Source organism: Rhinoderma darwinii, chromosome 5 (genome assembly GCF_050947455.1).
Source record: "Rhinoderma darwinii isolate aRhiDar2 chromosome 5, aRhiDar2.hap1, whole genome shotgun sequence".
NCBI classification, from domain to species: domain Eukaryota; kingdom Metazoa; phylum Chordata; class Amphibia; order Anura; family Rhinodermatidae; genus Rhinoderma; species Rhinoderma darwinii.
The window spans coordinates 206021176-206042766 of NC_134691.1; the positions used below are offsets into that span (position 1 = coordinate 206021176).

At 41.7% G+C, this 21591-nt stretch overlaps 1 protein-coding gene across 1 annotated transcript in view; it reads left to right on the forward strand.

The window, feature by feature from the left end:
* Positions 1 to 21591, forward strand: part of STX17 (syntaxin 17) — a 149128-nt gene that overhangs the window by 114192 nt on the left and 13345 nt on the right. Inside the window, exons 5-6 of the mRNA XM_075826887.1 lie at positions 2592 to 2689; positions 4565 to 4615. Coding sequence (XP_075683002.1) covers positions 2592 to 2689; positions 4565 to 4615 — 149 coding nt within the window. The remainder of the gene's footprint in view (positions 1 to 2591; positions 2690 to 4564; positions 4616 to 21591) is intronic.

Sequence of the window (21591 nt, forward strand, 5' to 3'; positions counted from 1 at the left end):
TTTTTAACTTGCTCTACTCTCTCTCCTCACAACCGCTCTGAACGCCTGGCCACTATTGGACAGTTACTCACTGACTGACCAATAGTGGCGATCGTGGAGGCGGGACTATCGCGACAGGTCCCGGTGGAATTGAGCTGTGATAGCCTGCTGTCGGAAACAGCAGCTGTCACAGCTCGTGCACGCACCGGTAGAAAATGGCGATGCATTTTCCCTGAGCGCGAACGGGTCGGTCAGCCCGACTGAATATTACGTTGCTGAGCGGTTAAGGACCAAGCATTCTTTTTTGTTTTTTCCTCCCCGCCTTCCAAGAGTCATAACTTTTTTATTTTTATGTCGATATAGCCATATGAGGGCTTGTTTTTTGCGGTACGAGTTGTATCTAGCAAATTGCACAATTTTTGTGTGTATATATTATATTGCTTATATTTTATTCATTTTTTTAGGGAAGGAATTGAAAAAAAAACAGCTATTCCAGCATTGTTTATTGTATTTCAAACTTACGCCGTTTACTATGCGGTGTAAATAAGATGTGAACTTTATTCTATGGGTCAGTACGATTGCGGCGAAATCAAATATGTATAGGTTTTTTTTTATGTTTTACTACTTTTGCACAATTAAAACACTTTTAAACAAAAATTATCTGTTTTTGCATCGCCACTTTCCGAGAGCCGTAACTTTTTATTTTGTATGTCGATGTCGCCATATGAGGCCTTTTTTTTTCGGGACGAGATGTAGTTTTCATTGGTATCATTTTGGTGTACATGGGACTTATTGGTTAACTTTTTTTTTGCTGTTGCATTAGTCTGGTTTTTTTTTGTACCACGTTCAACCGGCAGTTTAGTTAAAGGGGTTGTCCGAGATAAGATCATATTTTCAATAAACCCTTTAATGCATGTAAGTTATAAATAGAAATACATTTGTAATATACTTACGTTTTCCAAAGTGGCCCCGTTTCCAGATCCTGCCATCGGGAACTTGACTGTTGATGTCTCTCTCTGCTCTGGCTCTGCCGCTTTGTTGATCTTGAATTCTTGCCGGGTATACGACACGTCACTTGTGACCAAGAGAACAGCAGTGACAGCGCATACGTGTTACGGGATGTGAAACGGAAGAAGCCGATATACACCACGTCACAAGTGACGTGTCGTATACCATCCGAGGTCTCTCTGGTACGAGACCATGTGATCGGGATACGACACGACAGCTGTTGTGGGAGCAGCTTGACCGTATGGTACGCAAGAAATCCCCATCAAGCCAATCCAACTTGTGGGAGGGCCTTCTGGAAGCATGGGGTGAAATTTCTCCCGATTACCTCAGCAAATTAACAGCTAGAATGCCAAAGGTCTGCAATGCTGTAATTGCTGCAAATTGAGCATTCTTTGACAAAAGCAAAGTTTGAAGGAGAAAATTATTATTTCAAATAAAAATCATTATTTCTAATCCTGTCAATGTCTTGACTATATTTTCTAGTCATTTTGCAACTCATTTGATAAATATAAGTGTGAGTTTTCATGGAAAACACAAAATTGTCTGGGTGACCCCAAACTTTTGAACGGTAGTGTGTGTATGTATATATTGTATGTATATATATATATATATATATATATATATATATATATATATATATATAAGATCAAGCAAATAGTAGGAGCAGTACAGTGTAAAAAAACAAAAACGGCTGGTGCTAGGTTCAAATATCAAGGAGTGACGTACTCCTCATGAATGTACAAGTAATAGAGTCCAGAAGCAGCACTCAATAGCAAAAAATGTGAATTTATTCACCCAACACAGCAACGTTTCACTTCCTCCATGGAAGCATTTTCAAGCAATTAATAAAAACCACACACTGACATATATAGGAAGAGCAATAGCTCAATTAACAAGTGTTCTAAATCGTAGCAATTATACAATACATGTAAAAATATGATAATGTGTAATAGTGTATCAAAACAAACAGATAAGTGTGCAAGGGCACAGAAAATCCCAATTTCTCAGCTGCTGTTGAATTGTTGCATTCATTAAAATATAACTTTTATTATTTAGTTTAGAAACAGGATGCAGCAGAGAAAATAAATAAATGTACAACATGAATTGTATTAAAATGTTCAGAGTCGGTTAGCCTGACATTTGAGATCTGGTGTGTGTTAGGATCTCATGAATAAAGTGTGGCAGGCTTGGTCAGCAGCTGCAGACTGCTTGAAAAGCCTCTAATGTCACACGGTGGTAGAGTGCAATGGCTAAACCGGCAAAGATTATTAAAAAGGCGCTAGCCCCCCCCCCGACATGTTACACTCCCTTTAATAGGGCTTTGTATTTATGAAATTAAAAAAATACTTGTAAATCCCTAAATGCAAATACCACATAAATTAGAGACTCAAGGAAAAGACATGCAACAAATAGCACATATACTTTGTGTGATGACTGTTAATCTGTTCATCTGGTTACACCAATGAGTAAATAAAATAAATAAGTTTAGTGCATCTATTGCTAAAATATTTCCTTTATTTTATGTGTAACTTTTTGTTTTTATTTTGATATTATTCTCCTTATATTTAATTGTGCTTATTAACATAAGTTTAATTCGTGTTTAGGGCCTTCTTGTGAGAGTAATTGCGAAATTCAGATGGAAGCACAGCTCATTGAAATTGAAGATCAGAATGCCTCAGAATCCTGGAATGCACTGGAAAAGGTACATTTCAGAATATGATTTATTTGTTTTTAGAGTTTCTGATGCAATATCCAGTGAGAGCCCAGCCCAACTATTTCATGACATTTCTAGTACTTTTGATCTCCTATGGCAGAGGGACCCTGAGTCCTCTCAGGTAACAGGCCCTGGGTGGGACTACATCCTCTACACAACCTATAGCTAAGCCCCTTTTGAGATCTGAATGCCATTATTCATTTTCCTCACTGGAATGGATCAAGATTAGATCAGATTTTAACCACACAGTGTATCAGCCCTAAGGCCTCATGCACACTTCCATCACCGTTTTCATGGCCGTTTTTCACGGATCCGTGTGTTTGTGATTGGATCAGTGTGGTTCCCGTGTGTACTCTTCCGTGTTTCCGTTTCTGAGCGCCTCGCATGGTAGTCACTGTCCAGGGTGCTGAAAGAGTTACGATCTGTGATGGATAGAGAGAAGGGGCTGCACTGATCGGCAGTAACTCTTTCAGCACCCTGGACAGTGACTGCCGCTGGACAGTGAGTACCATGCGCAGCGTTCACAATATAGATTTCTAATGTTACATTCAAAAACCCCAACTCAGAAAAGACTCAGAAAAGAAGTTTATACTTACCCAGAACTCCCTGCTTCTTCCTCCAGTCCGGCCTCCTGGGATAACATGGATCACAGGCTGCAGCGGTCACATGGACTGCCGCGTCATCCAGGGAGGTCGGACAGGATGTCAAAAGAGAGACGTGTCACCAAGACAACGGCCGGGGTATGTATGAACTTCTTTTTCTTTTTATCGCTGCGTTCCGCTGCGGATACTCTGCCCGAAAGGGCTGCCCCTTCTCTCTATCCAGCACTGATAGAGAGAAGAGGCTGGCAATCAGTGCTGGATAGAGAGAAGGGGCTGCCGACTAGTGCAGTGCAATATCTCTTCTGTACTTCTGCCCGGCCGTTGCTAGGCAACGGCTCCGTCACACACGGGCAACACACGGATGCCTTCCGTGTGCCTTCAGTTTTTTTGACGGACCCATTGACTTGTATGGCCCCCACGGTCACGGAATCTTGGACCAAAGTAGGACATGCTCTACTATTTGTCAGAACGGAACAACGGGAACGTCAAAAAAACGGAAGTGTGCATCGCACCATTGAAATGAATGGGTCGGGGTACTAGCCGTCAAAAAAATGGCTAGCACCCTGAAGGAAAAAACGGAAGTGGGCATGAGGCCTAAATGGCATGATTTGTGGCTTGATCTTTGTATGATCATTGAAAATTTGGGCTGCTTATCGACCATCTAATTGCTACTGTAAAGATTTCTTCCTACTGACCTGTAATATGTTTCACACCATATTTAAATATTTAGATATTTTATTTTGTGTTGGAGATACTTGTGTAGTATTGGATTTTGCAGAATGGATCTACAGGGTAACAGACACTTTTTTTATTTTGTTTAAAAAATTTTCAAGGGCATATGTCACCTTTTTTTAACTTGGAATAATATATTCTCTTGGAAGTGTCCAATTAAATGGTTTGCCAATCTATCGGCGAGTTTATGGGGTGCATCTTGTAGACCTGTTCAGAGTCATTTTTTTTGACCAATCACATTCTCTGTTGGTCAGAAGTGAATGAGAGTTTATTCTGGTAAGCCTGTTATCTCAGTATAACGAGATAGCTGTTAAATTATGTATACTAAAAGGGGTGGACAGCCATTGGGACTAAGAAAAATAGATGATATTCAATAGATTCACCTATACTTTAGGCTGGAAAATAATTCGATTAATCTAAAATGACTTGTGTAAATACAGTATTGTGGTGACAGATGCCTTACCGAACCTGTATGTAATATAAATATATATAAATATATTTTTCATGTTGAATTTTATTGTCCACCTAGGATTTATTGGACTTGAATGAAATTATAAATGAATTTTCCCATTTGGTTCATGTAAGTATCTTATGTATATTGGCATGGGCTTTGATAAGCTTTTCATCTAGCACAGTTTTATTTTCTTCTTGATTCCTGTCAGTGAATCTCCGGTTATCAGGTTTTTATAGGTAATTTCTCTCAGTGCTTAGATAAGCTACACATTCATGTTAGAGATTTGCATATTCACCAATCCCTTATTATATCTATTGTTAAAATCGCAGGAGCGATCCAATAATGAACAGGGCAGCAGCAGAAACCAGTTCCTCTGTTGCCCTGCAAATCAATAAGCTTAATGTACGGTTCCATCTACATCAACCGTAGTTTCCTCCTATGGCTCAGCAGACCAGGGCTGGTGTAAAATAACCTGTATGTAGAAGCATAGAATTTGATTTCCCCTGTGGCTTCCTTTCTTTTTTTTATTGGAAAGCTGGAAATATTGTAGGGATTTGCTGAATATGCCGTTTATACAAGCATAGGTTACATTTTCGGCTCACTATAGGTAAAAGTACGCGTTCAATAAAAAAGAAGACGCTTGAAGATTCCTGCATACGGCCGTAACAGGGCTGCTATAGAGTTGCATGAGCCCTTTATTGTACCTTTGCATTGCTCTAATTTCATATGAAGGCATACAGAGGTTTTTTTCCATCCGATTCCGTACGAATCCAACAGAATAAAAATTGTGACATGCACCATTGGACTCTGTATGTACTAAAGTATTCTCCCTTAGAAGCATTGCACCGTATTAGAACAGAACATGTGTCAACCCACTGCACATGCAGCAGTGTCTTTGCCAACTCATTGCGCATAGATGTAAACAGATACATTTTATAAATATGATACGCAGGGTAACTCCGCCAGTACACAGCAGACTTTGCGTTACCATGACACTAAAAAGCGAACTCACTAACACATGTGTAGTGATTCAGCAGAGACACTGGCACATGCCCATAGAATTGGCCCAGATTCTGTTCTGATACTGAGAAATCCCCCAAAAAAATGTCTACGTTTTATTTCCACCCGAATATTGATATGTATTTATAAGCGCTTTAACATTGTATGTAATGTTTGAGTATGTATTTTTTTTATACTTCATTGCTATAGTGTCCTATACATAATTATTTTTCTGTTTATGATTGAATACACATGTTAAGATCTTTTCTGATTGGTTAATTAACTTATTGATCCCATGTTATATACCCTGTGAACACTTTTATTGATAATGGAAAAGAACCCTACATTTGGTCAAGACGTTATGGTCTAGGTGTTGGTACCAATAAAAACGGATATTTAACCTTGGATGCTGGCGGATTTCACACTTTGTACTATTGGATTTCACCCAGTTGCGATTACTGGGTTGTATGCCCATGCACCACTTCAGGATAGGAATGTTGGTGCTGCTTACAACTGCTACTATAATGTCCTGTTTGTTTGTTTTTCTTGTATTTCTGCAATACGGTTCCCCATACATATAATGCCATTAACTTCCTATACCCATTTTATGACCGTTGAAGACACTGAAGATCTTCCTTGTCTAGGAATGACTGTCCATACCACAATTAAGACATACAGTAGCTACAATCCTCTTGAGTCTGGTGATGGAGCCCTTTCATAAACTGTTAACATCTGATCCAAAAAAGGTCTAAGAAGCATATGGCAAACATGGAGCCACTATTTCATGAACAGTTATCTGGTATTGAGAAGTCAAAGGAATGTACAGTGATTAGACCATAATCATTTCACAGAAGGATCTTGGAGTTGCGCTACATCAGCCTACATAATTGTCAGGCAGTAAGAAAGCGAGCAACTCGAATGCCACATCCATCACCTCACCCAATTCCTCTGGCCAAGAGTCTAGGATGGGAATCTCTGCTTCCTACTCAAAACGCTGGGGACACGTGTCAGAGTAAAAATGTGGGAGATTATATAAATCATAATAAGAATAGGATTATCCTCATAATTATAAGAAGAAAAGGCATTTTCAATGTTACAAACTGTTTTGTTTTTTGTTTTTTTACTAGAGGACATATCAATACAGGTCCATTGCAAAGTTAAAGTTACCGAACTACAATTTTGGTTGCTCTTGGGGCCAGGAAACGTAATTAATTAAAAGTGAGGAGGCACGTATGCTAAGCTCTCTTACTAGCTTATAACATCCACTGTCTGCTACCGATTCTGAGGCCGAAAAATAGGCAATAGGAAATAGGCAATAGGCAAATACAAATAGGCAAACACAAATAGGCAATAGGAGGAAGAAGATCCTTCCGTCTTCTACTCCCGTGACCTCCATCTATGTATCACAGAGCATCGCATGCTTTTAGCAAGCCAGGGCCCTGTGAACCAACTGCCACCTTCTACCAACATGGTCGCCGAGACTCCGACTGCCACGCGGACCCAGCAAGACTCCCTCATTGCTGCTGAGCTGTGACATACCTCATCCGCCCAATGGAGACATTGATCCTCGGGACCAGGACCCTCCGGTACATCCTAGCACCTCTCCTTCCTCTGGAAGCCGTGCAGATTCCGGCCTGCTCTCACTTCCAGAGATGGCACCCCGGCCTATGATCCAAGCCTGCCTCTTACACAGAGAACAACCCCTCTAATCCTGCATACCTCCCTGTCACTAAAGCCCTTGCCGCCCATGAGAACTCCTGTCCCCTTATATTCCCCTTCCTGAATATGTGGAACCACAATCTGCATGACACACTTTGTTTATCTTTAATTTCTTCCTGGCTGTACCATTGGAGGCATCCCTGGAACTCAAAGATCTCTAGGACCTAAATCTATGGATCCTGACTGTCCACTTGGACGTAATTTGTAGGGTCCACAGATACTAGCTTAAAGCAGCCAAGATGACGAAGGCTCGAGAGGTGCAGCATGTGGACTTTCATTAGAGGCCCTTACAACTGCTGCCAGACCTATGTCTCCTCACTTTAAAAAGAAAAGGCATGCACTTTGCCCATTGTTGGATCAGCTGCAATAACATGATTTGTCTTACTCGTGGAGATTCCCCTCCCGACTTAAGGCCCGCCACTTTTGGAGAACGCATTTGTTCCGTGGCTCAAGTGACCAGCCGGCCTTACTGTGGCTCTAGGACTCACTATGATTTTGCTCCTGAGTTGCCTACCCATCCAGAACTGCTGAGATGGTCGCCATTTCACCTAATGCCTTGCTTCCTCGCCCAAAAAAGGAACTGCGGAGAAGAGAGAGAAGCTATGCGGAGATCACCAGCGCACTATCAGCGTAGCATTCAGGTACTTTCTCTTAGAGCATGTATTCCCCTAAATGCTGGCCTTTATTTTAAATCTGATGTCCAATTTAAGACTTGTGATGTTTCCACTTATTGACTCGATTCAGTCCTGAGGCACTTTACAGTGATCTCTACCAAATTCTACCCAAATGTCCCGTATTGCTTCTCTTCTATGATACTAACCTATGAATCTGGATTTACAGTCCATCCCAAAAGTTTTGAGACTGACACAAATTTTGGTTATCACAAAGTTTGCTTCTTCAGTGTTTTTAGACATTTTAGTTAGCTATTTCTATGGTATACTGAAGTACAATTATAAGCCTTTCATAAGTTTTTAAACGTTTATTGACAAATACATCAAGTTTATGCAAAGACTCAATATTTACAGTGTTGACAACTCTTTTTTAAGACATCTGCAATTCGCCATGGCATGCAGGATATCAGCTTCTGGGCCAAATCCTGACTGATGGTAACCCATTCTTGCTTAATCAGTGCTTCGAGTTTATCACAATTTCTGTGTTTTTGTTTGTCCATCTGCTTTCTGAGGATTGACCACAGGTTCTCAATGGGATTATATAACTATCTCATAGATCATGCTACTTGAGACCCATGTCGATAGGGAGGGGGATGCGAGTAGGTGGTCAATCCTGGACCAGGAATCGTGTACCTTAGATAGATAAGTGTATTCTCTTTCCGCCAGTTTATGTACTCTCCACAGATCTGTTAAATTAGTCGATTAAATACATTTGGTCATGATCCCATCCTCGCATCTCCCCCCACTGACTTTTTGAGCCTGATTTATCTAAAACATAGCTTATGACTCTATTAAAATCAACTTATACTGCCGAGTATCTGTGTTGATCCAATTTGCCAAATTCAGCAGAAATGTTTCATTTGACTTAGGATCATTTGGAGCATATATATTATAAATTATCATTTCTTTATTCTGATACCTAATCAGGGTACGCATTGAGCTTCCCTCTTCTCCGAATTCTGTAGCTATTACCTCAGCATTTAAGTTTTTATTGAATAGTATGACCACTCCAGTTTTGCGTTGCTTTGTCCCTTTTCCCCTCACTTGGCCAACCCAATCCTTTGTTAGTTTTTTTTCATCTCTTTCTCTTGACTCCTGAAGGAGAGCTATGTCATTATTTTGCCTTTTCAGGTGCTTCAATATTTCTTTCCCTTTTTATCGGGGTGACCATCCCTCTTATAGTTCACGAGACCACATTTACCTTAGCAATTGTCTCCTTCAGAGAGAGAGTTTAACCTGTAAGGGTTCTGCATGGACCACGGACCCCCCCCCCCTACCACCCTACCCCCTTATTACCATACTGTTCACCAATTAACAGCAATTATTAATATTTCCATAGCACTTGCTCTCTGGTAACCTTAGGATAACAACAATGGGTACACTCCAATGTGAGATCAGAGGTGAGGAGAAAAATAAAAAAGGGAAAGGAGGAGGAGGGGGAAGAAGGGAGACATTGATCTACTCCTCAAGATTAATGTCAAATTTATCCTTGCAAAATTTAGCTTCGTCCTTTAGTTGGTCATATGATTGAGTTGAACCGTCCTGTAGAAAGCTCTTTTTAAAGTTGCAGGATACTGATGTCTAAATTTGATGTTTTGCTTGTATAGACCCGAGCACAGTGTTGAGAACTTCCTTCTTTTTGTACTAGTTTCTGCTGAATAGTCAGGGAATATTAATGTTTGTTTTTTTTATCTTCCCAGAGAAGCTCTTTCTTTTCACTGTAAAGCTTGACAATGTCAAGATTATCTTGAAAGTCCAAACTTTTCACAATCACCAATCTGGGTCTTTTCCCTTCACCCTCTAGCTGCGCTGGACCAAGTCTACGGGCTCTCTCAATTTTGAATTCTCTGAGCCCCAATAATATGGGTATTTATTTGGAGATCATATCTCTTATGGCTTTATAAGGAACCCCTTCTGGAATTCCCACTATGCGGATATTATTTTGTCTAGACAGGTTTTCCAGGTCATCGACTTTATCTTTGATTTATTTTTCCTTGTGTATGTCCTGCAGTTGGCAGTGTAAATTTCCTAGCTCATCCTCCATGGCTGCCAGCTTTTGCTCTAGGTATTCCACTTCATCTCGTTCTTCCAAGTCTTGGTTTACTTTTGTAAAGACTTTATGGACCGCTCTGTCTATAATATCATCCATCATTGGCATTATCTCCCTTACCAGGACTTGTGCGATTTCTTTTACATTTTGCGTCGGTAAGTTTTCATATGTAGTACCGCCCATAGATTGTCTTGTTGTAGATGCTGTCGTATTTGACTCCCTTTCTCCTCCTATTTTTTCTGGCATGCTTCTAACGGTGTCAGCTTTACGCGGTTCTGTTGTGTTTCTCAAACTCTTGCTCTGTAAGTTGCCTTTAGGCATTTTTTTTCTTCTTTCCTTGCTAAAAGAGAAAAGAGAAAATTTATTTGAAAATTGATTTTAAATTCATCTGTAACCAGCTTTATGTGGTAGCAGGAGTCAAAAGTCCCGAAACACTTTAGGTATCCACACTGCTCCTTTCTTCAGTGATTTTTTTATTTTTTATTTTTTTTAATTACATTTTGCATATACTACTATCTTCCAAAATTAGCATACGTTGCTATAAATGCTTATATCATATCGTGTGACCTGTTAACTGGAGTTGGTGTCCTATTTATGTTGATATGCAGTTGTGCTTGGTATCCTGCTAATGCAATAATTGTTTGTGTAATTACAGACCAAAAGATGATGTATATCTTGTCTCAATATAATTTCGTGGCTACCCCTCAGGCAGCTGATATGTAATATATCAAATTTTGTGATACTGAGTAATTAACAGGCCAAATAATATAACACCAACATAGTACCAGCTTTAGAACATTCCTCCTTATGGTTATCTCTAGTTTGGCAGGTATTATTGGAGGATAAATAGGTCGGACCAAATAGCCCAAACAAAAAAAAATAATGTGCGATATAGCCTTCAAAGTTCACACAGCACATATGCGGCAATAATCGCAACTGCGGTAGAGCGTTAGACAGAATGTTATACGACCTAGTCAAATGCGGAGTTGGGTTTCTCTTTCTACCAAAAATGACATTCAGCGGACATTTCTTTAATTTCCAAATCTCTCGTCACCATGGGTCGGCTATTCCTTTTCTGGCTCTGTGCCATTTTGGATAGATAGGAAAATGCTGTGAGAGGCATTTTGTTTCCTCGCTGTGAAAGCGAGCTTTTACTTTGCTTTGGCCGCTGCCCAAACACACCTCGCTGCTAGTCAAGGCCTCTGCATGGCGACAGCGTGAAATGGGTAATGGTAGTGTGGAGGAGAGCCGGAGGGTCTGTGAGGCCGCGGTCCAGGTATCTTGACTGGGTCTCACTTCAGGGCGTGAGGCTGCATCTCAGTCTGCCAAAGGTCCTGGATAGAGTATTCCTTCAGCACGTCTGACATCGCAAGTACTTCGCCATTGGGTGCCGCCCCCAGAAGTCGAGGTAACCATGGTTAACAGAAGAAGACAATGATTTCAAGCACCATCCCCATTTTAAAGCAAACAGTCTGCTCTTATCATTCAGTCCGCATGACAGAGTGATATCAGCTGCCTTGTCCTAGTTAACGAGAAGGTCACTGAAATGATGTTAGCAGGTTATTTTGTGGCAGGGCAGAAATGCAGTGAAAATGGGGTTTTTGTGATTAAGTTAATTTTCATGGCAAGGAATTACTTCGCAATTAAATGCAATTCATCTGATCACTCTTCATAACAATCTAGAGTTAATGCAAATTGCCTCTATAAAAACTGAAGCAAACTTTGTGAAAACCCAAATTTGAGTCCGTCTCAAAACTTTTGGCCAGGACCATACAGTGCTTCAATCTAACAACATTTATGGACTGCTTTCAAATTTCTATGTTAATACCCAACGGTGACAGATATGTGATACATCCATTGCCCGGCGCAAGTATATCTATGGACATGTGACTCAGTTTTCATTTCAATTTCAGCCCTCCCCTAGTTGATGTCCCTGACAATTTACCAGGCCTACACAGAGGTGCAATATCTTATGGTCAATATGGCCCTATCTGTAAGCCCCCTTTTATAGAATAGAGCCGTCTTTTATAGGATAGCACAGTTCGTGGGGTAAGGGGAAGTCCAAGCCCTGGGTTCGGCTAATGCTGGGAACATTGAGAACTTCTATACAATCTATTATCGTAGATGTAGCTTATATACCCTGTCACCCCTTAATGTAGCGCTTACCAAGACTTATAGAGTATGGGTTAAATATTCAGCATACTATATATTGTATATTGGTTAATACTGTGTTTGCAGCTTCTGCTCCTCACTATCACTTGAATGGTCGATTACCATCCTCTGAGTTTCAATTCTCTAATTTGACTACTCCTCCTCGAGGTTCAAGATGGAGCTGTGACCACAGTTGTTCTTCACATTTTGCACTGGTGTACTTGTTTACATCTTCTGTTGCCCATTTTTGTTTTTATTGCTGTTAATACAAATTGCTGTATAGCAAACAGTTACTACCAGTCTTTTTTTTTTCTTCGATGGTGGTGTTGTAGCCAGGGGAAGTCTTCTCGGTAGAAAGCCTGTTACGCGCTTCGGATCTACACTTTACTGGTTGGAGAGTAGGCTTTTTCTCTTCTCCAGCTCTGAAGGCTTGACCTCACTTCTCTGGCTTGTCCCTGGTTTAGTCACTCTATTTTCATATGTCTGCATAGCTTGTTTTTCATTTTACTTCATGAACTTCTCCAGGGTTTTTTTTCCCTCTATCAACACCTACCCGCTTTATTTTTCTCTTCCTCTCTCTTTGCCACCTCCCCTTTCCATCCTCTATTCGGTATGCTCAAATTCGGCACGCTTAACGTATGAGGCATGAATACGCCTCAGAAATGTAGTCACATCTTATGTCAAACGCGTAAACTCACATTGATTTTTTTTTTTAACAGGAGAGCATTTTTGGACTAGGGCATTCCCAACCAGCATGACCGATAATTTACCACTTGGTTCCACAGCACCAACCCGATCTCCAAATCAAGAGGTGCCGCAATTGCTATTCATAAAGCTCTGCATTACAAAGTGCTGGATACTGTTCTTGATCCAAAGGGTAGATATGTTAGATAAGATAAAAATTTGCAACAAACTGTTCACGAAAGCGAATTGGTATCTCCCTAACTAGGACCAGATTAAGGTCTGTCATACATTTCTTCAATTGTTGGCGGACATTGCAGAGGGAATTGTGGGGACTTTTTCATTTTAAATGTGATCTGACCTTAGACTCCACTTCTCGTAGAAGTTCTTTCCCATTCTCCCAATTAAGACTCAGACACTCCCTTCATAGCTCTCCTGAAATAGGGATTACACCTACTTTCCTTCAGCCTTGGAGTCCCTTCTCCACTATAGGGTCTGCCATTTGGTCTTATCAATCCCCAGTCTATCTCTCCGTAGATGTGCTGGATTTTCTGACTCGTCCATGGTCATGGAGACTTAACGATAACTTCATGAAAGACATTGTATGTTCGGCAGATGTACGCTCTACTATCAATAACTTTTTGGTGATTCTCCGGAGGTTGGTTATAAAACATGGGTACCGTCTGAAAAACGAATGGGCTATGAGAGCGTCGTCCTTGCAATCTAAAATCCATTTCTTACAGATGACCCGTGAATGTGATTGCTCCTAATCCACCCTCAATGAACTGCTAAACACTAGGGAGGAACTTAAAACTCTCTTCGTTGAGAAATACTTTTGGGTTTGAGATCAATATGAGGTTTTTCTATGTACAGTCTAATAAATATGGCTCCTTCACTAACTAGCGTCACATACTGCCAGCAGGCAGGATGTGCATGATCCCATTGCCATTGCTGACAAGTTTAGAGCATACTATCATGACATATATAATATTAAAGGGCAATTTAGTGATATGGCCCTTACTACTTTACAGGCTAAGATTACAGATTATGTTGAAGAAACGACCCTTCCGCAAATTTCTGAGGAAGTTAGATTTCATTGATGCTGCCTTTTCAGATACCTAAGTGGATCTGGCTAATCGAAAATACCCCAGTTATCAAGTCCCATGGACCTGATGGCTTCACGCCCGTATTTCATAAAAAATGTTTAGAAAGTCCCTTTCTCCTTTCTTTAACAGAGTATTTAATCAGGTCTCCCCTTCTTCGCCAATCATTGACGGCCCACATATCGGTGATGCCCAAGCCTTCAATTGGCCCATTCATTGATTAATGTAGATGTCATGCTGTTCTCTAAAATTGTGGCCAATAGGTTAGACCCAATCCTCCCGTCTTTGATCCACAGTGTTCAGGTAGGGTTCGTGCACGGAGGGAAGCTAGGGATAACACCAACAAGACCCTGCTCCTAATGACTAGAGCGAAGTCTCTGGGTCTCGATGCGGAGAAGGCTTTTGACAGTGTACACTGGTGATTTCTGAGGGTTTCTCTAGAACAAATTGGCTGTGCCTCGGGTTTCTCTCGGAAAGTATTATCCCTTTATCATAATCCACCAGCGCAAGTTAGGACTGAGATTCTATCTGGGTCAATCCCTAACGTCAACAGAAAAGGATACCTCCTGACCCCCTTGCTCTGTGTACTGGTCATGGAACACTTGGCGATGGCTCTCCGTAAAAGCCTATTAATTATATTTTGGAAGTAGGGAGAAAATTACTGGTGGTCTGATTAACTTGCTCTGCAAGTCAGCTGTCTTTGTACGCGCTGTCAGGGATTCACCCTGCAGCGTTTGTCAAAATTCAAAAATTCACGTCCCGCTCTCCTACAGGGAGCAGTGCTTTTATAAGTGAGTCTTTGCAGACTTATAGTTCTTTAATTGTTGTTGGTAGCAGCATTGAATTAGGCTAAGACCTTATGCATTGAGTTCATTAATATGACTGGACACCCGACACGCGCGTCCAACAACAATTAAAGAACTATAAGTCTGCAAAGACTCACTTATAAAAGCACTGCTCCCTGTAGGAGAGCGGGACGTGAATTTTTGAATTTTGACAAACGCTGCAGGGTGAATCCCTGACAGCGCGTACAAAGACAGCTGACTTGCAGAGCAAGTTAATCAGACCACCAGTAATTTTCTCCCTACTTCCAAAATATAATAAATTACATTAATTGGTGGTGTACACCTTGTGGTTCCCCATAACTCACTTTGTATATATAAATAAGTGAGGGTATCAGCAAAATCTATATTTTGACTCTCCGTAAAAGCCCCAGCATGCACGTTTTTCAGATTGGTCCTCATCAAATCAAAACTGTGCTCTATGTTGACTACCTATTGTTGTATGTCTCCCAACCCCAAATCTCCTTACCCTCCGTCCTACAGGAGTTCACTAGGTTTGGCCAATTTAATAATTTTAAGGTAAATCTCACGAAAACAGAGATCTTAAAACGTGATAGTCCCATCAGTTTCCCTTTATGTGGAAGAGCTCTGCCATTCAATATCTTGGTATCAATATACCCTACGAATTATCTCAGCTCTATAGAATTAAATACTATCTCCTTCTTGAACGGACCTGTGTAAATATAATTTAAAAAAATACCGGTCACGGTTCGGCAGGATTAATGTACAGAAAATGGATGTCCTACTTAGGTCTTTGTTTCTTTTTCAGGTTTTTCCAATAAAACCCGCAAGCTCGTTTTTTAAAATACTACAGAGTTTAAATTAAGTAAAGGTTGAATGAAGTAAAGGCAAGAGCAGAATCAGTCTTTGAAGGCTGCAGGGGGGGGGGGGGGGTCAGGTCTACCAGACCCTAACCTTTTTTACATGGCAGCAGTCCTTCTGAGACTAGTTGACTGGCATTTCCACAGATTACTGATGGGTAGATATGGAACGGGAGATAGTACATCCACATATCCTACCGTGGCCATCTGTTTTTTCTGCAGCTTATTTAGTTCATGGGAGGGTTTTCTATTAAGAAGGTCCCTTAACAACGCTTTTCCACAGTCCAGCCTTAACCTTGCGCTGGAGAGCATCTAATATTAGATTCCATCATGATCTGGGTGGCTCCTCCATTTTATTGTTCGAAGCCCTTGAGGCGCACAATCCTGGGGTGCCCCTCTCTTGGATAAAGCATCTACAGCTTTGCCCCTTTATCAGGTCCTCTAACCATGACACCCATTTTGTTTCATCACTGACACCTTTTGAAGCGTGTTTTTCTTGAAATCTTCACCTCCAGCCCACGTTCTTTTTGCTGATTTATAATATGCTTTTGACTCCTCCGATAGACCAACCTATGCTGCAGCCTGGGAATGGGAACGGTCAGTCTCTACTTTAAAATACTGCCCGGTGGCACAGGTGTTCATCAGTGCTCCATGAACTTTACCCCTCCGTTTCTGACAGATGTTGGTGGTGCGGCTCTGACAGGGAAACTATGCTGCACGTACAGTGGGATTGCCCCAAGATTCATCCCTTCTGGAACTTGATTACACTTTTTCACAAAACTGGAACTGGGAAATTGGTGATCCTCACCACTCAGATGGCATTGCTTTCCATCATACCTGGCTCTTTATCTAATATTAAGAAGTCCCTCCTCTATCACTTGTTAGCGGCAGCATCCACAGTCATCCCTAAGCATTGGAAAGATCCTTTACCGCCGACTAAGGTAAAGTGGGTTCAGGAGGTTAGCTTTAATATGCGGATGGAGAAATGGTTGTCGGGGTCTCTACCAATTCCAGTAAATTTACAGTTCCTTGACAACCATGGATTACCTTTTACGTTTCCTCTGAGATTCAGGGCCTGCTAGATTAGATCGGATGGAGACTTCTCTTGTATTCCGTAACCTGAGGCTACACGCACAAGTATGAAAATTACAGTCCGGTTTTCAAGGGAAAACTGCCTCTTATTTTCAGACGTTTTTGAACCAAGAAACGTTTTTTGAGGCGTTTTTTTATTTTAGCCGTTTTTGGAGCTGTTTTTCAATTGACTCTATGAAAAACAGCTCCAAAAACAGCTCAAGAAATGACGTGCTGGTCCTTTTTACGCATTATTTTTAAAACAGTGGTGCAAAAAAACAACGCACTGTCTGAACAAAACGTCGTTTTTCCCATTGGTTTCAATGGGAAACTGTTTGTTGGCTTTTCAGTGGTGTTTTTCCAGGCATATTTCAAGGCGCTTACGCCGCAAAATACGCCTGAAAACACTGTGTGAACATACCGCCCTTTTTTTTTTCTCTCCCTTCTCTCTTTGTTTCTTCTTATGTCTTTGTTTGTTCTTTCTTTCTTCTCTTGTGTCTATTATTTAGAGCTACCTCACGTTAATACAGTTAGACACCCACCATATTTTTTTCCCAGTTTCCTTTCTCCACCATGAAACTATACTATCGATAGTCAGACGTATACTGTCCCTCATATGTCCAAAACAAATAGAGAGGTTTGTATTGATGATGATGGTTGTGTATATTGGAGCACTCTACATGATCCTTTCCTGTTTTCTTGTTGATCCTGCGCAACCATCTTGCTGTTACATGTTATTCATTTCTTGTATCAAAAACAATAAAAACGGATTATACATACACATATACACATTTACACTACTAATTTATTACCAATATACTATTTGCACAAATAGATTGCCGTTTCTTATACTAAGGCCCACATTTACGAAGACTGACTCTTTTTACACCAGTCTAATTAAAGAAGGCAATTCGAGGGATTTGCACCAAATGTATTAAAAGGTGCACACCTCTTAATAAATTTGGCGCATTTTGAACTCCGACAGAAAAACTATGCCTGCTCTGATCAGGCATAGATTTGCGCCATTTTCACTTGGTTTACCTTAATAAATGTGCAATAAACTATGTCTCTTTGGAGACCACACCCACTTTTTTGTCCCTTTTCAAATTTGGCGTGTGATGATACAAGGTGCATGTCATTGTTTGTGACTTCTTTGTGCAGATTACTCAAACTGGCATACTGCTTAGTACGGCTGGGCAATTCATCGAAAAATAACCGTTTGTTTTTTTGGGGTTTTTTCCGGTTTTAACTGTATCTATGTCCTCAGGATGCATCCAATGGTACAGCAGGGAGCCTTAAAGGGGTTGTCCGAGATACCAAAATGTTTACAAAAACGGTGTCATACATTACCCCTTATACAGACAACCTAAATAAAGCATTATTTAAAAAAAATAATTCTACTTACCACATCTCTTCTTTGAATTTAGCACAGTTTGTTTACATGCAGTTCAGCTCTGGTTTGTTGATCTTTCCTTCTGATGAAACTTGTTTTCCCTGCATGCATTTCAGGCTGCAATGAGCGTGCACGTACCTTCCAAGAGTTCATGTGAGCTGTCCTTGCTCCTCCCCGCTGACATCCTTCACAGGACTTGTTTCCTTGCTGACATTCTTGAAGGATGGTGAGCAAATGTTATCCTCCCCATTATGTTTTTCACATTTTCCACCAAATTGCTGCGTAAATCAAGCACCAAACACGCGTGTGCGGTGCGTGGTTTTCACGCACGCATTGACTTCAATGTGAGTGTAGGTGCATGATAACGCACCAATAGAGGACATGCAGTATGTTTCACGCAGCGGACTCTCGCTGCGTGAAAAGTCACGCAAGTGTGAATGGCCCCATTGAAATAAATGGGTCGCGTGTGCTGTGCGTGGTTTCGACGATAAGCACACGGACGAGATTCACCCTGGTGTGAATGGGGCCTTAGGCACGAGTTACACAAGCGTGAATCACGTCCGTGTGCTTAGCAAAAACGCACAACACACGCGACCCATTTATTTCAATGGGGCCGTTCACACATGCATGACTTTTCACGCAGCGAGTGTCCGCTGCGTGAAACATACTGCTTGTCCTCTATTGGTGCGTTATCATGCACCTACACTCACATTGAAGTCAATGCGTGTGTGAAAACCACGCACCGCACACGCGTGTTTGGTGCGTGATTTACGCAGCAATTTGGTGGAAAAAATAAAAAAAATGGGCTGGCTTTGTGAGTGCGTGAATAACGCATGACAATCGAAAAGCACACTGATGCATAACGCACACACACGGACGGGATTGACGCAAGTTTTTCACGCGTGGAAAATACACACGCTTGTGTGCATGAAGCCTTACTAATGGACGCTGTTAGGGCGGATTTACACGAGCGTGTGCATTTTGTGCACGCAAAAACCGCAGGGTTTTGCGTGCGCAAAAGGCACTTGACAGCTCCGTGTGTCATGTTCATATGGATGCGCGGCTGCGTGCTTTTCGCGCAGCCGCCATCATTATGACACTGCGTTTGGATGTTTGTAAACAGAAAAGCACGTGGTGCTTTTCTGTTTACATTCATTCTTTTACTGTTGTTGCGCGAATAAAGGCTTCCCTGGGGTGCGCGTCATTTTCACGCACCCATTGACTTCAATGGGTGCGTGATGCGCGAAAAACGCCTAAATATAGAACATGTCATGAGTTTTACGCAGCGGACTCATGCTGCGCAAAACTCACGGACTGTCTGCACTGCCCCATAGGTCTGTGCGACCCGCGTGAAAACCACGCGGGCTGCACGTACGCAAATCACGTTCGTGTGAATCCGCCCTTAGACAGTGGCCATTAATAATGCACTAGTAATAAATTTTAAAATAAATGAGAAGGACATAGAAAAAATATTGTAATTAAATAAAATAACACACACAACACTGGTTAACGATTTTATTCAAAATAAAAAAGGTGTCATTGAAGTAGTCCTTGAACTTGATGTAGTACCAAGGACCCAATCTGTAAAAAACACATAATAACAACTTAGGGCCTGTTCACATCACCGTTCATATCCGTTCCGGGGTTCCGTTGGAGGGTTCCGTCGGGTGAACCCCGCAACGGAAGGTGAAACTGACAGCACAGCTTCCATTTCAGTCACTATTGATCTCAATGGTGACGAAAACATCGCTAATGCTTTCCGTTCCATTCCGGCTGGTTTCCCGACGGAATCAATAGCGTAGTCAACTGCGTTATTGATTCCGTCAGAAAACCGGAAACCAGACGGAATGGTGACGAACGGAAAGCATTAGCGATGTTTCCGTCACCATTGACATTAATGGTGACTGAAACGGAAGCTGTGCTGTCAGTTTCACTTTCCGTTGCGGGGTTCACCCGACGGAACCCTCGGACGGAACCGCAGAACTGAAATGAACGGTGATGTGAACAGGCCCTAAGGAAAAAAAAAATGAGGGATGCTTCGATGCTATTGATTCCATCGGAAAAACTGAAACCTGCCAGAATGGTGACCAACGTAAACCATTAGCAATGTTTCCGTCACCATTGATATCAATGGTGACTGAAACGGAAGCTGTGGTTTCAGTTTGACTTTCCGTTGCAGGGTTCACCCGACGGAAACCTCAGACGGAACCCCGGAACGGAAAGCCAACGCTGATGTGAACAGGCCCTAAGGCTTCTTTCACACTAGCGTTTCTATACGTTTACCTCTCTTCCGTCAGAGGAAGAGAGGATCGATACGTTAAACGGAAAGCAATGGTTCCATTAGAATTACCATTGCTTTCAATGGTAATTCTTTTGTATCAGTTGCTTTCCGTTTGTCTCCGTTCGCTAAGTTTCCGGTTTTTTTAAAGTGCAGTCTGCAGAACTTGTATTTACGTTCAAAAGAATGGAAACCTAGCGAACGGAGACAAACGGAAAGCAACTGATACAAAAGAATTACCATTGAAAGCAATGGTAATTCTAATGGAACCGTTGCTTTCCGTTTAACGTATCGATCCTCTCTTCCTCTGATGGAAGAGAGGTAAACATATATTAATTCTAGTGTGAACTTAGCCTAATACAACTAAGATATTAATAATATATATTAAAAATAAATAAAAAATACAACCCTGCTGGGCTTTGAACCAGCGACCAGCTAAGCTAACCACTACACTATACAAGCTGTCATATTCAATACCTGCGAAACAGTAGTAGTTGAGGGTTTATTGAATAGTGACAGGCACTATTTCAATCTATCCTGCTGGCAACGTCTGTGTGTCTGCTGCGTGTGGGTGGTGACTGGTCAGAGACTCAGTCAGACTGGCTGCCGCATGCAGTGTGCACTGGGAGTGACTGTAAGACTCACCAGTCACAGCCCTGCTTGTAGCTTTCCCACGCTAAGGAAAGCTACAAGCTGGGCTGCAAGGCTGCATGCGGCCCGTGTGCTGCGTGTTATAGAATCCTTATCAAAGCCTACTATGTGTAGGCTTTGGCAGCGTAAGAAGTAAAAGTACAGATGCTGCCACTGTACCACGTAAACTGTGCTAGTCCCAGGTGCCGTCCTTTTTCACTGTGAACACGCATAAGCGCGCTCACAGTGAAAAGCTGCATAGGCTGGGCGGGCACTAAGCAACCAGCACCCGCAGAAACGACACGTCACCAGTGACGTGTCGTATCCCATCCGAGGTCTCTCTGGGGCGAGACCATGTGATCGGGATACGACACGACACGACAGTGGATGAGGATGAAAAAGTGACGTCAGAAGTCATGTGATCCGAAGAAAAGAGCAGCCAGAGAGGAGAACAGAAGCAAGATTGCACAGGTAAGTATATTATTAAACTGTAAATATGTGCATTGTGGGTTTAAATTTACTGTAAAAATATATCTCGGACAACCCCTTTAAGGTCCCTTCTCTACCATTCCCTATGTATCGCCGGACGCTCACAGCTCGGCCCAGACCGGCCTAAGGCAGTGATGTTATGGTGCCACACAGACCAGAGGGGCAGAGCGATTTCCTCCTCTCATCGTTTGGAACGGGATTACG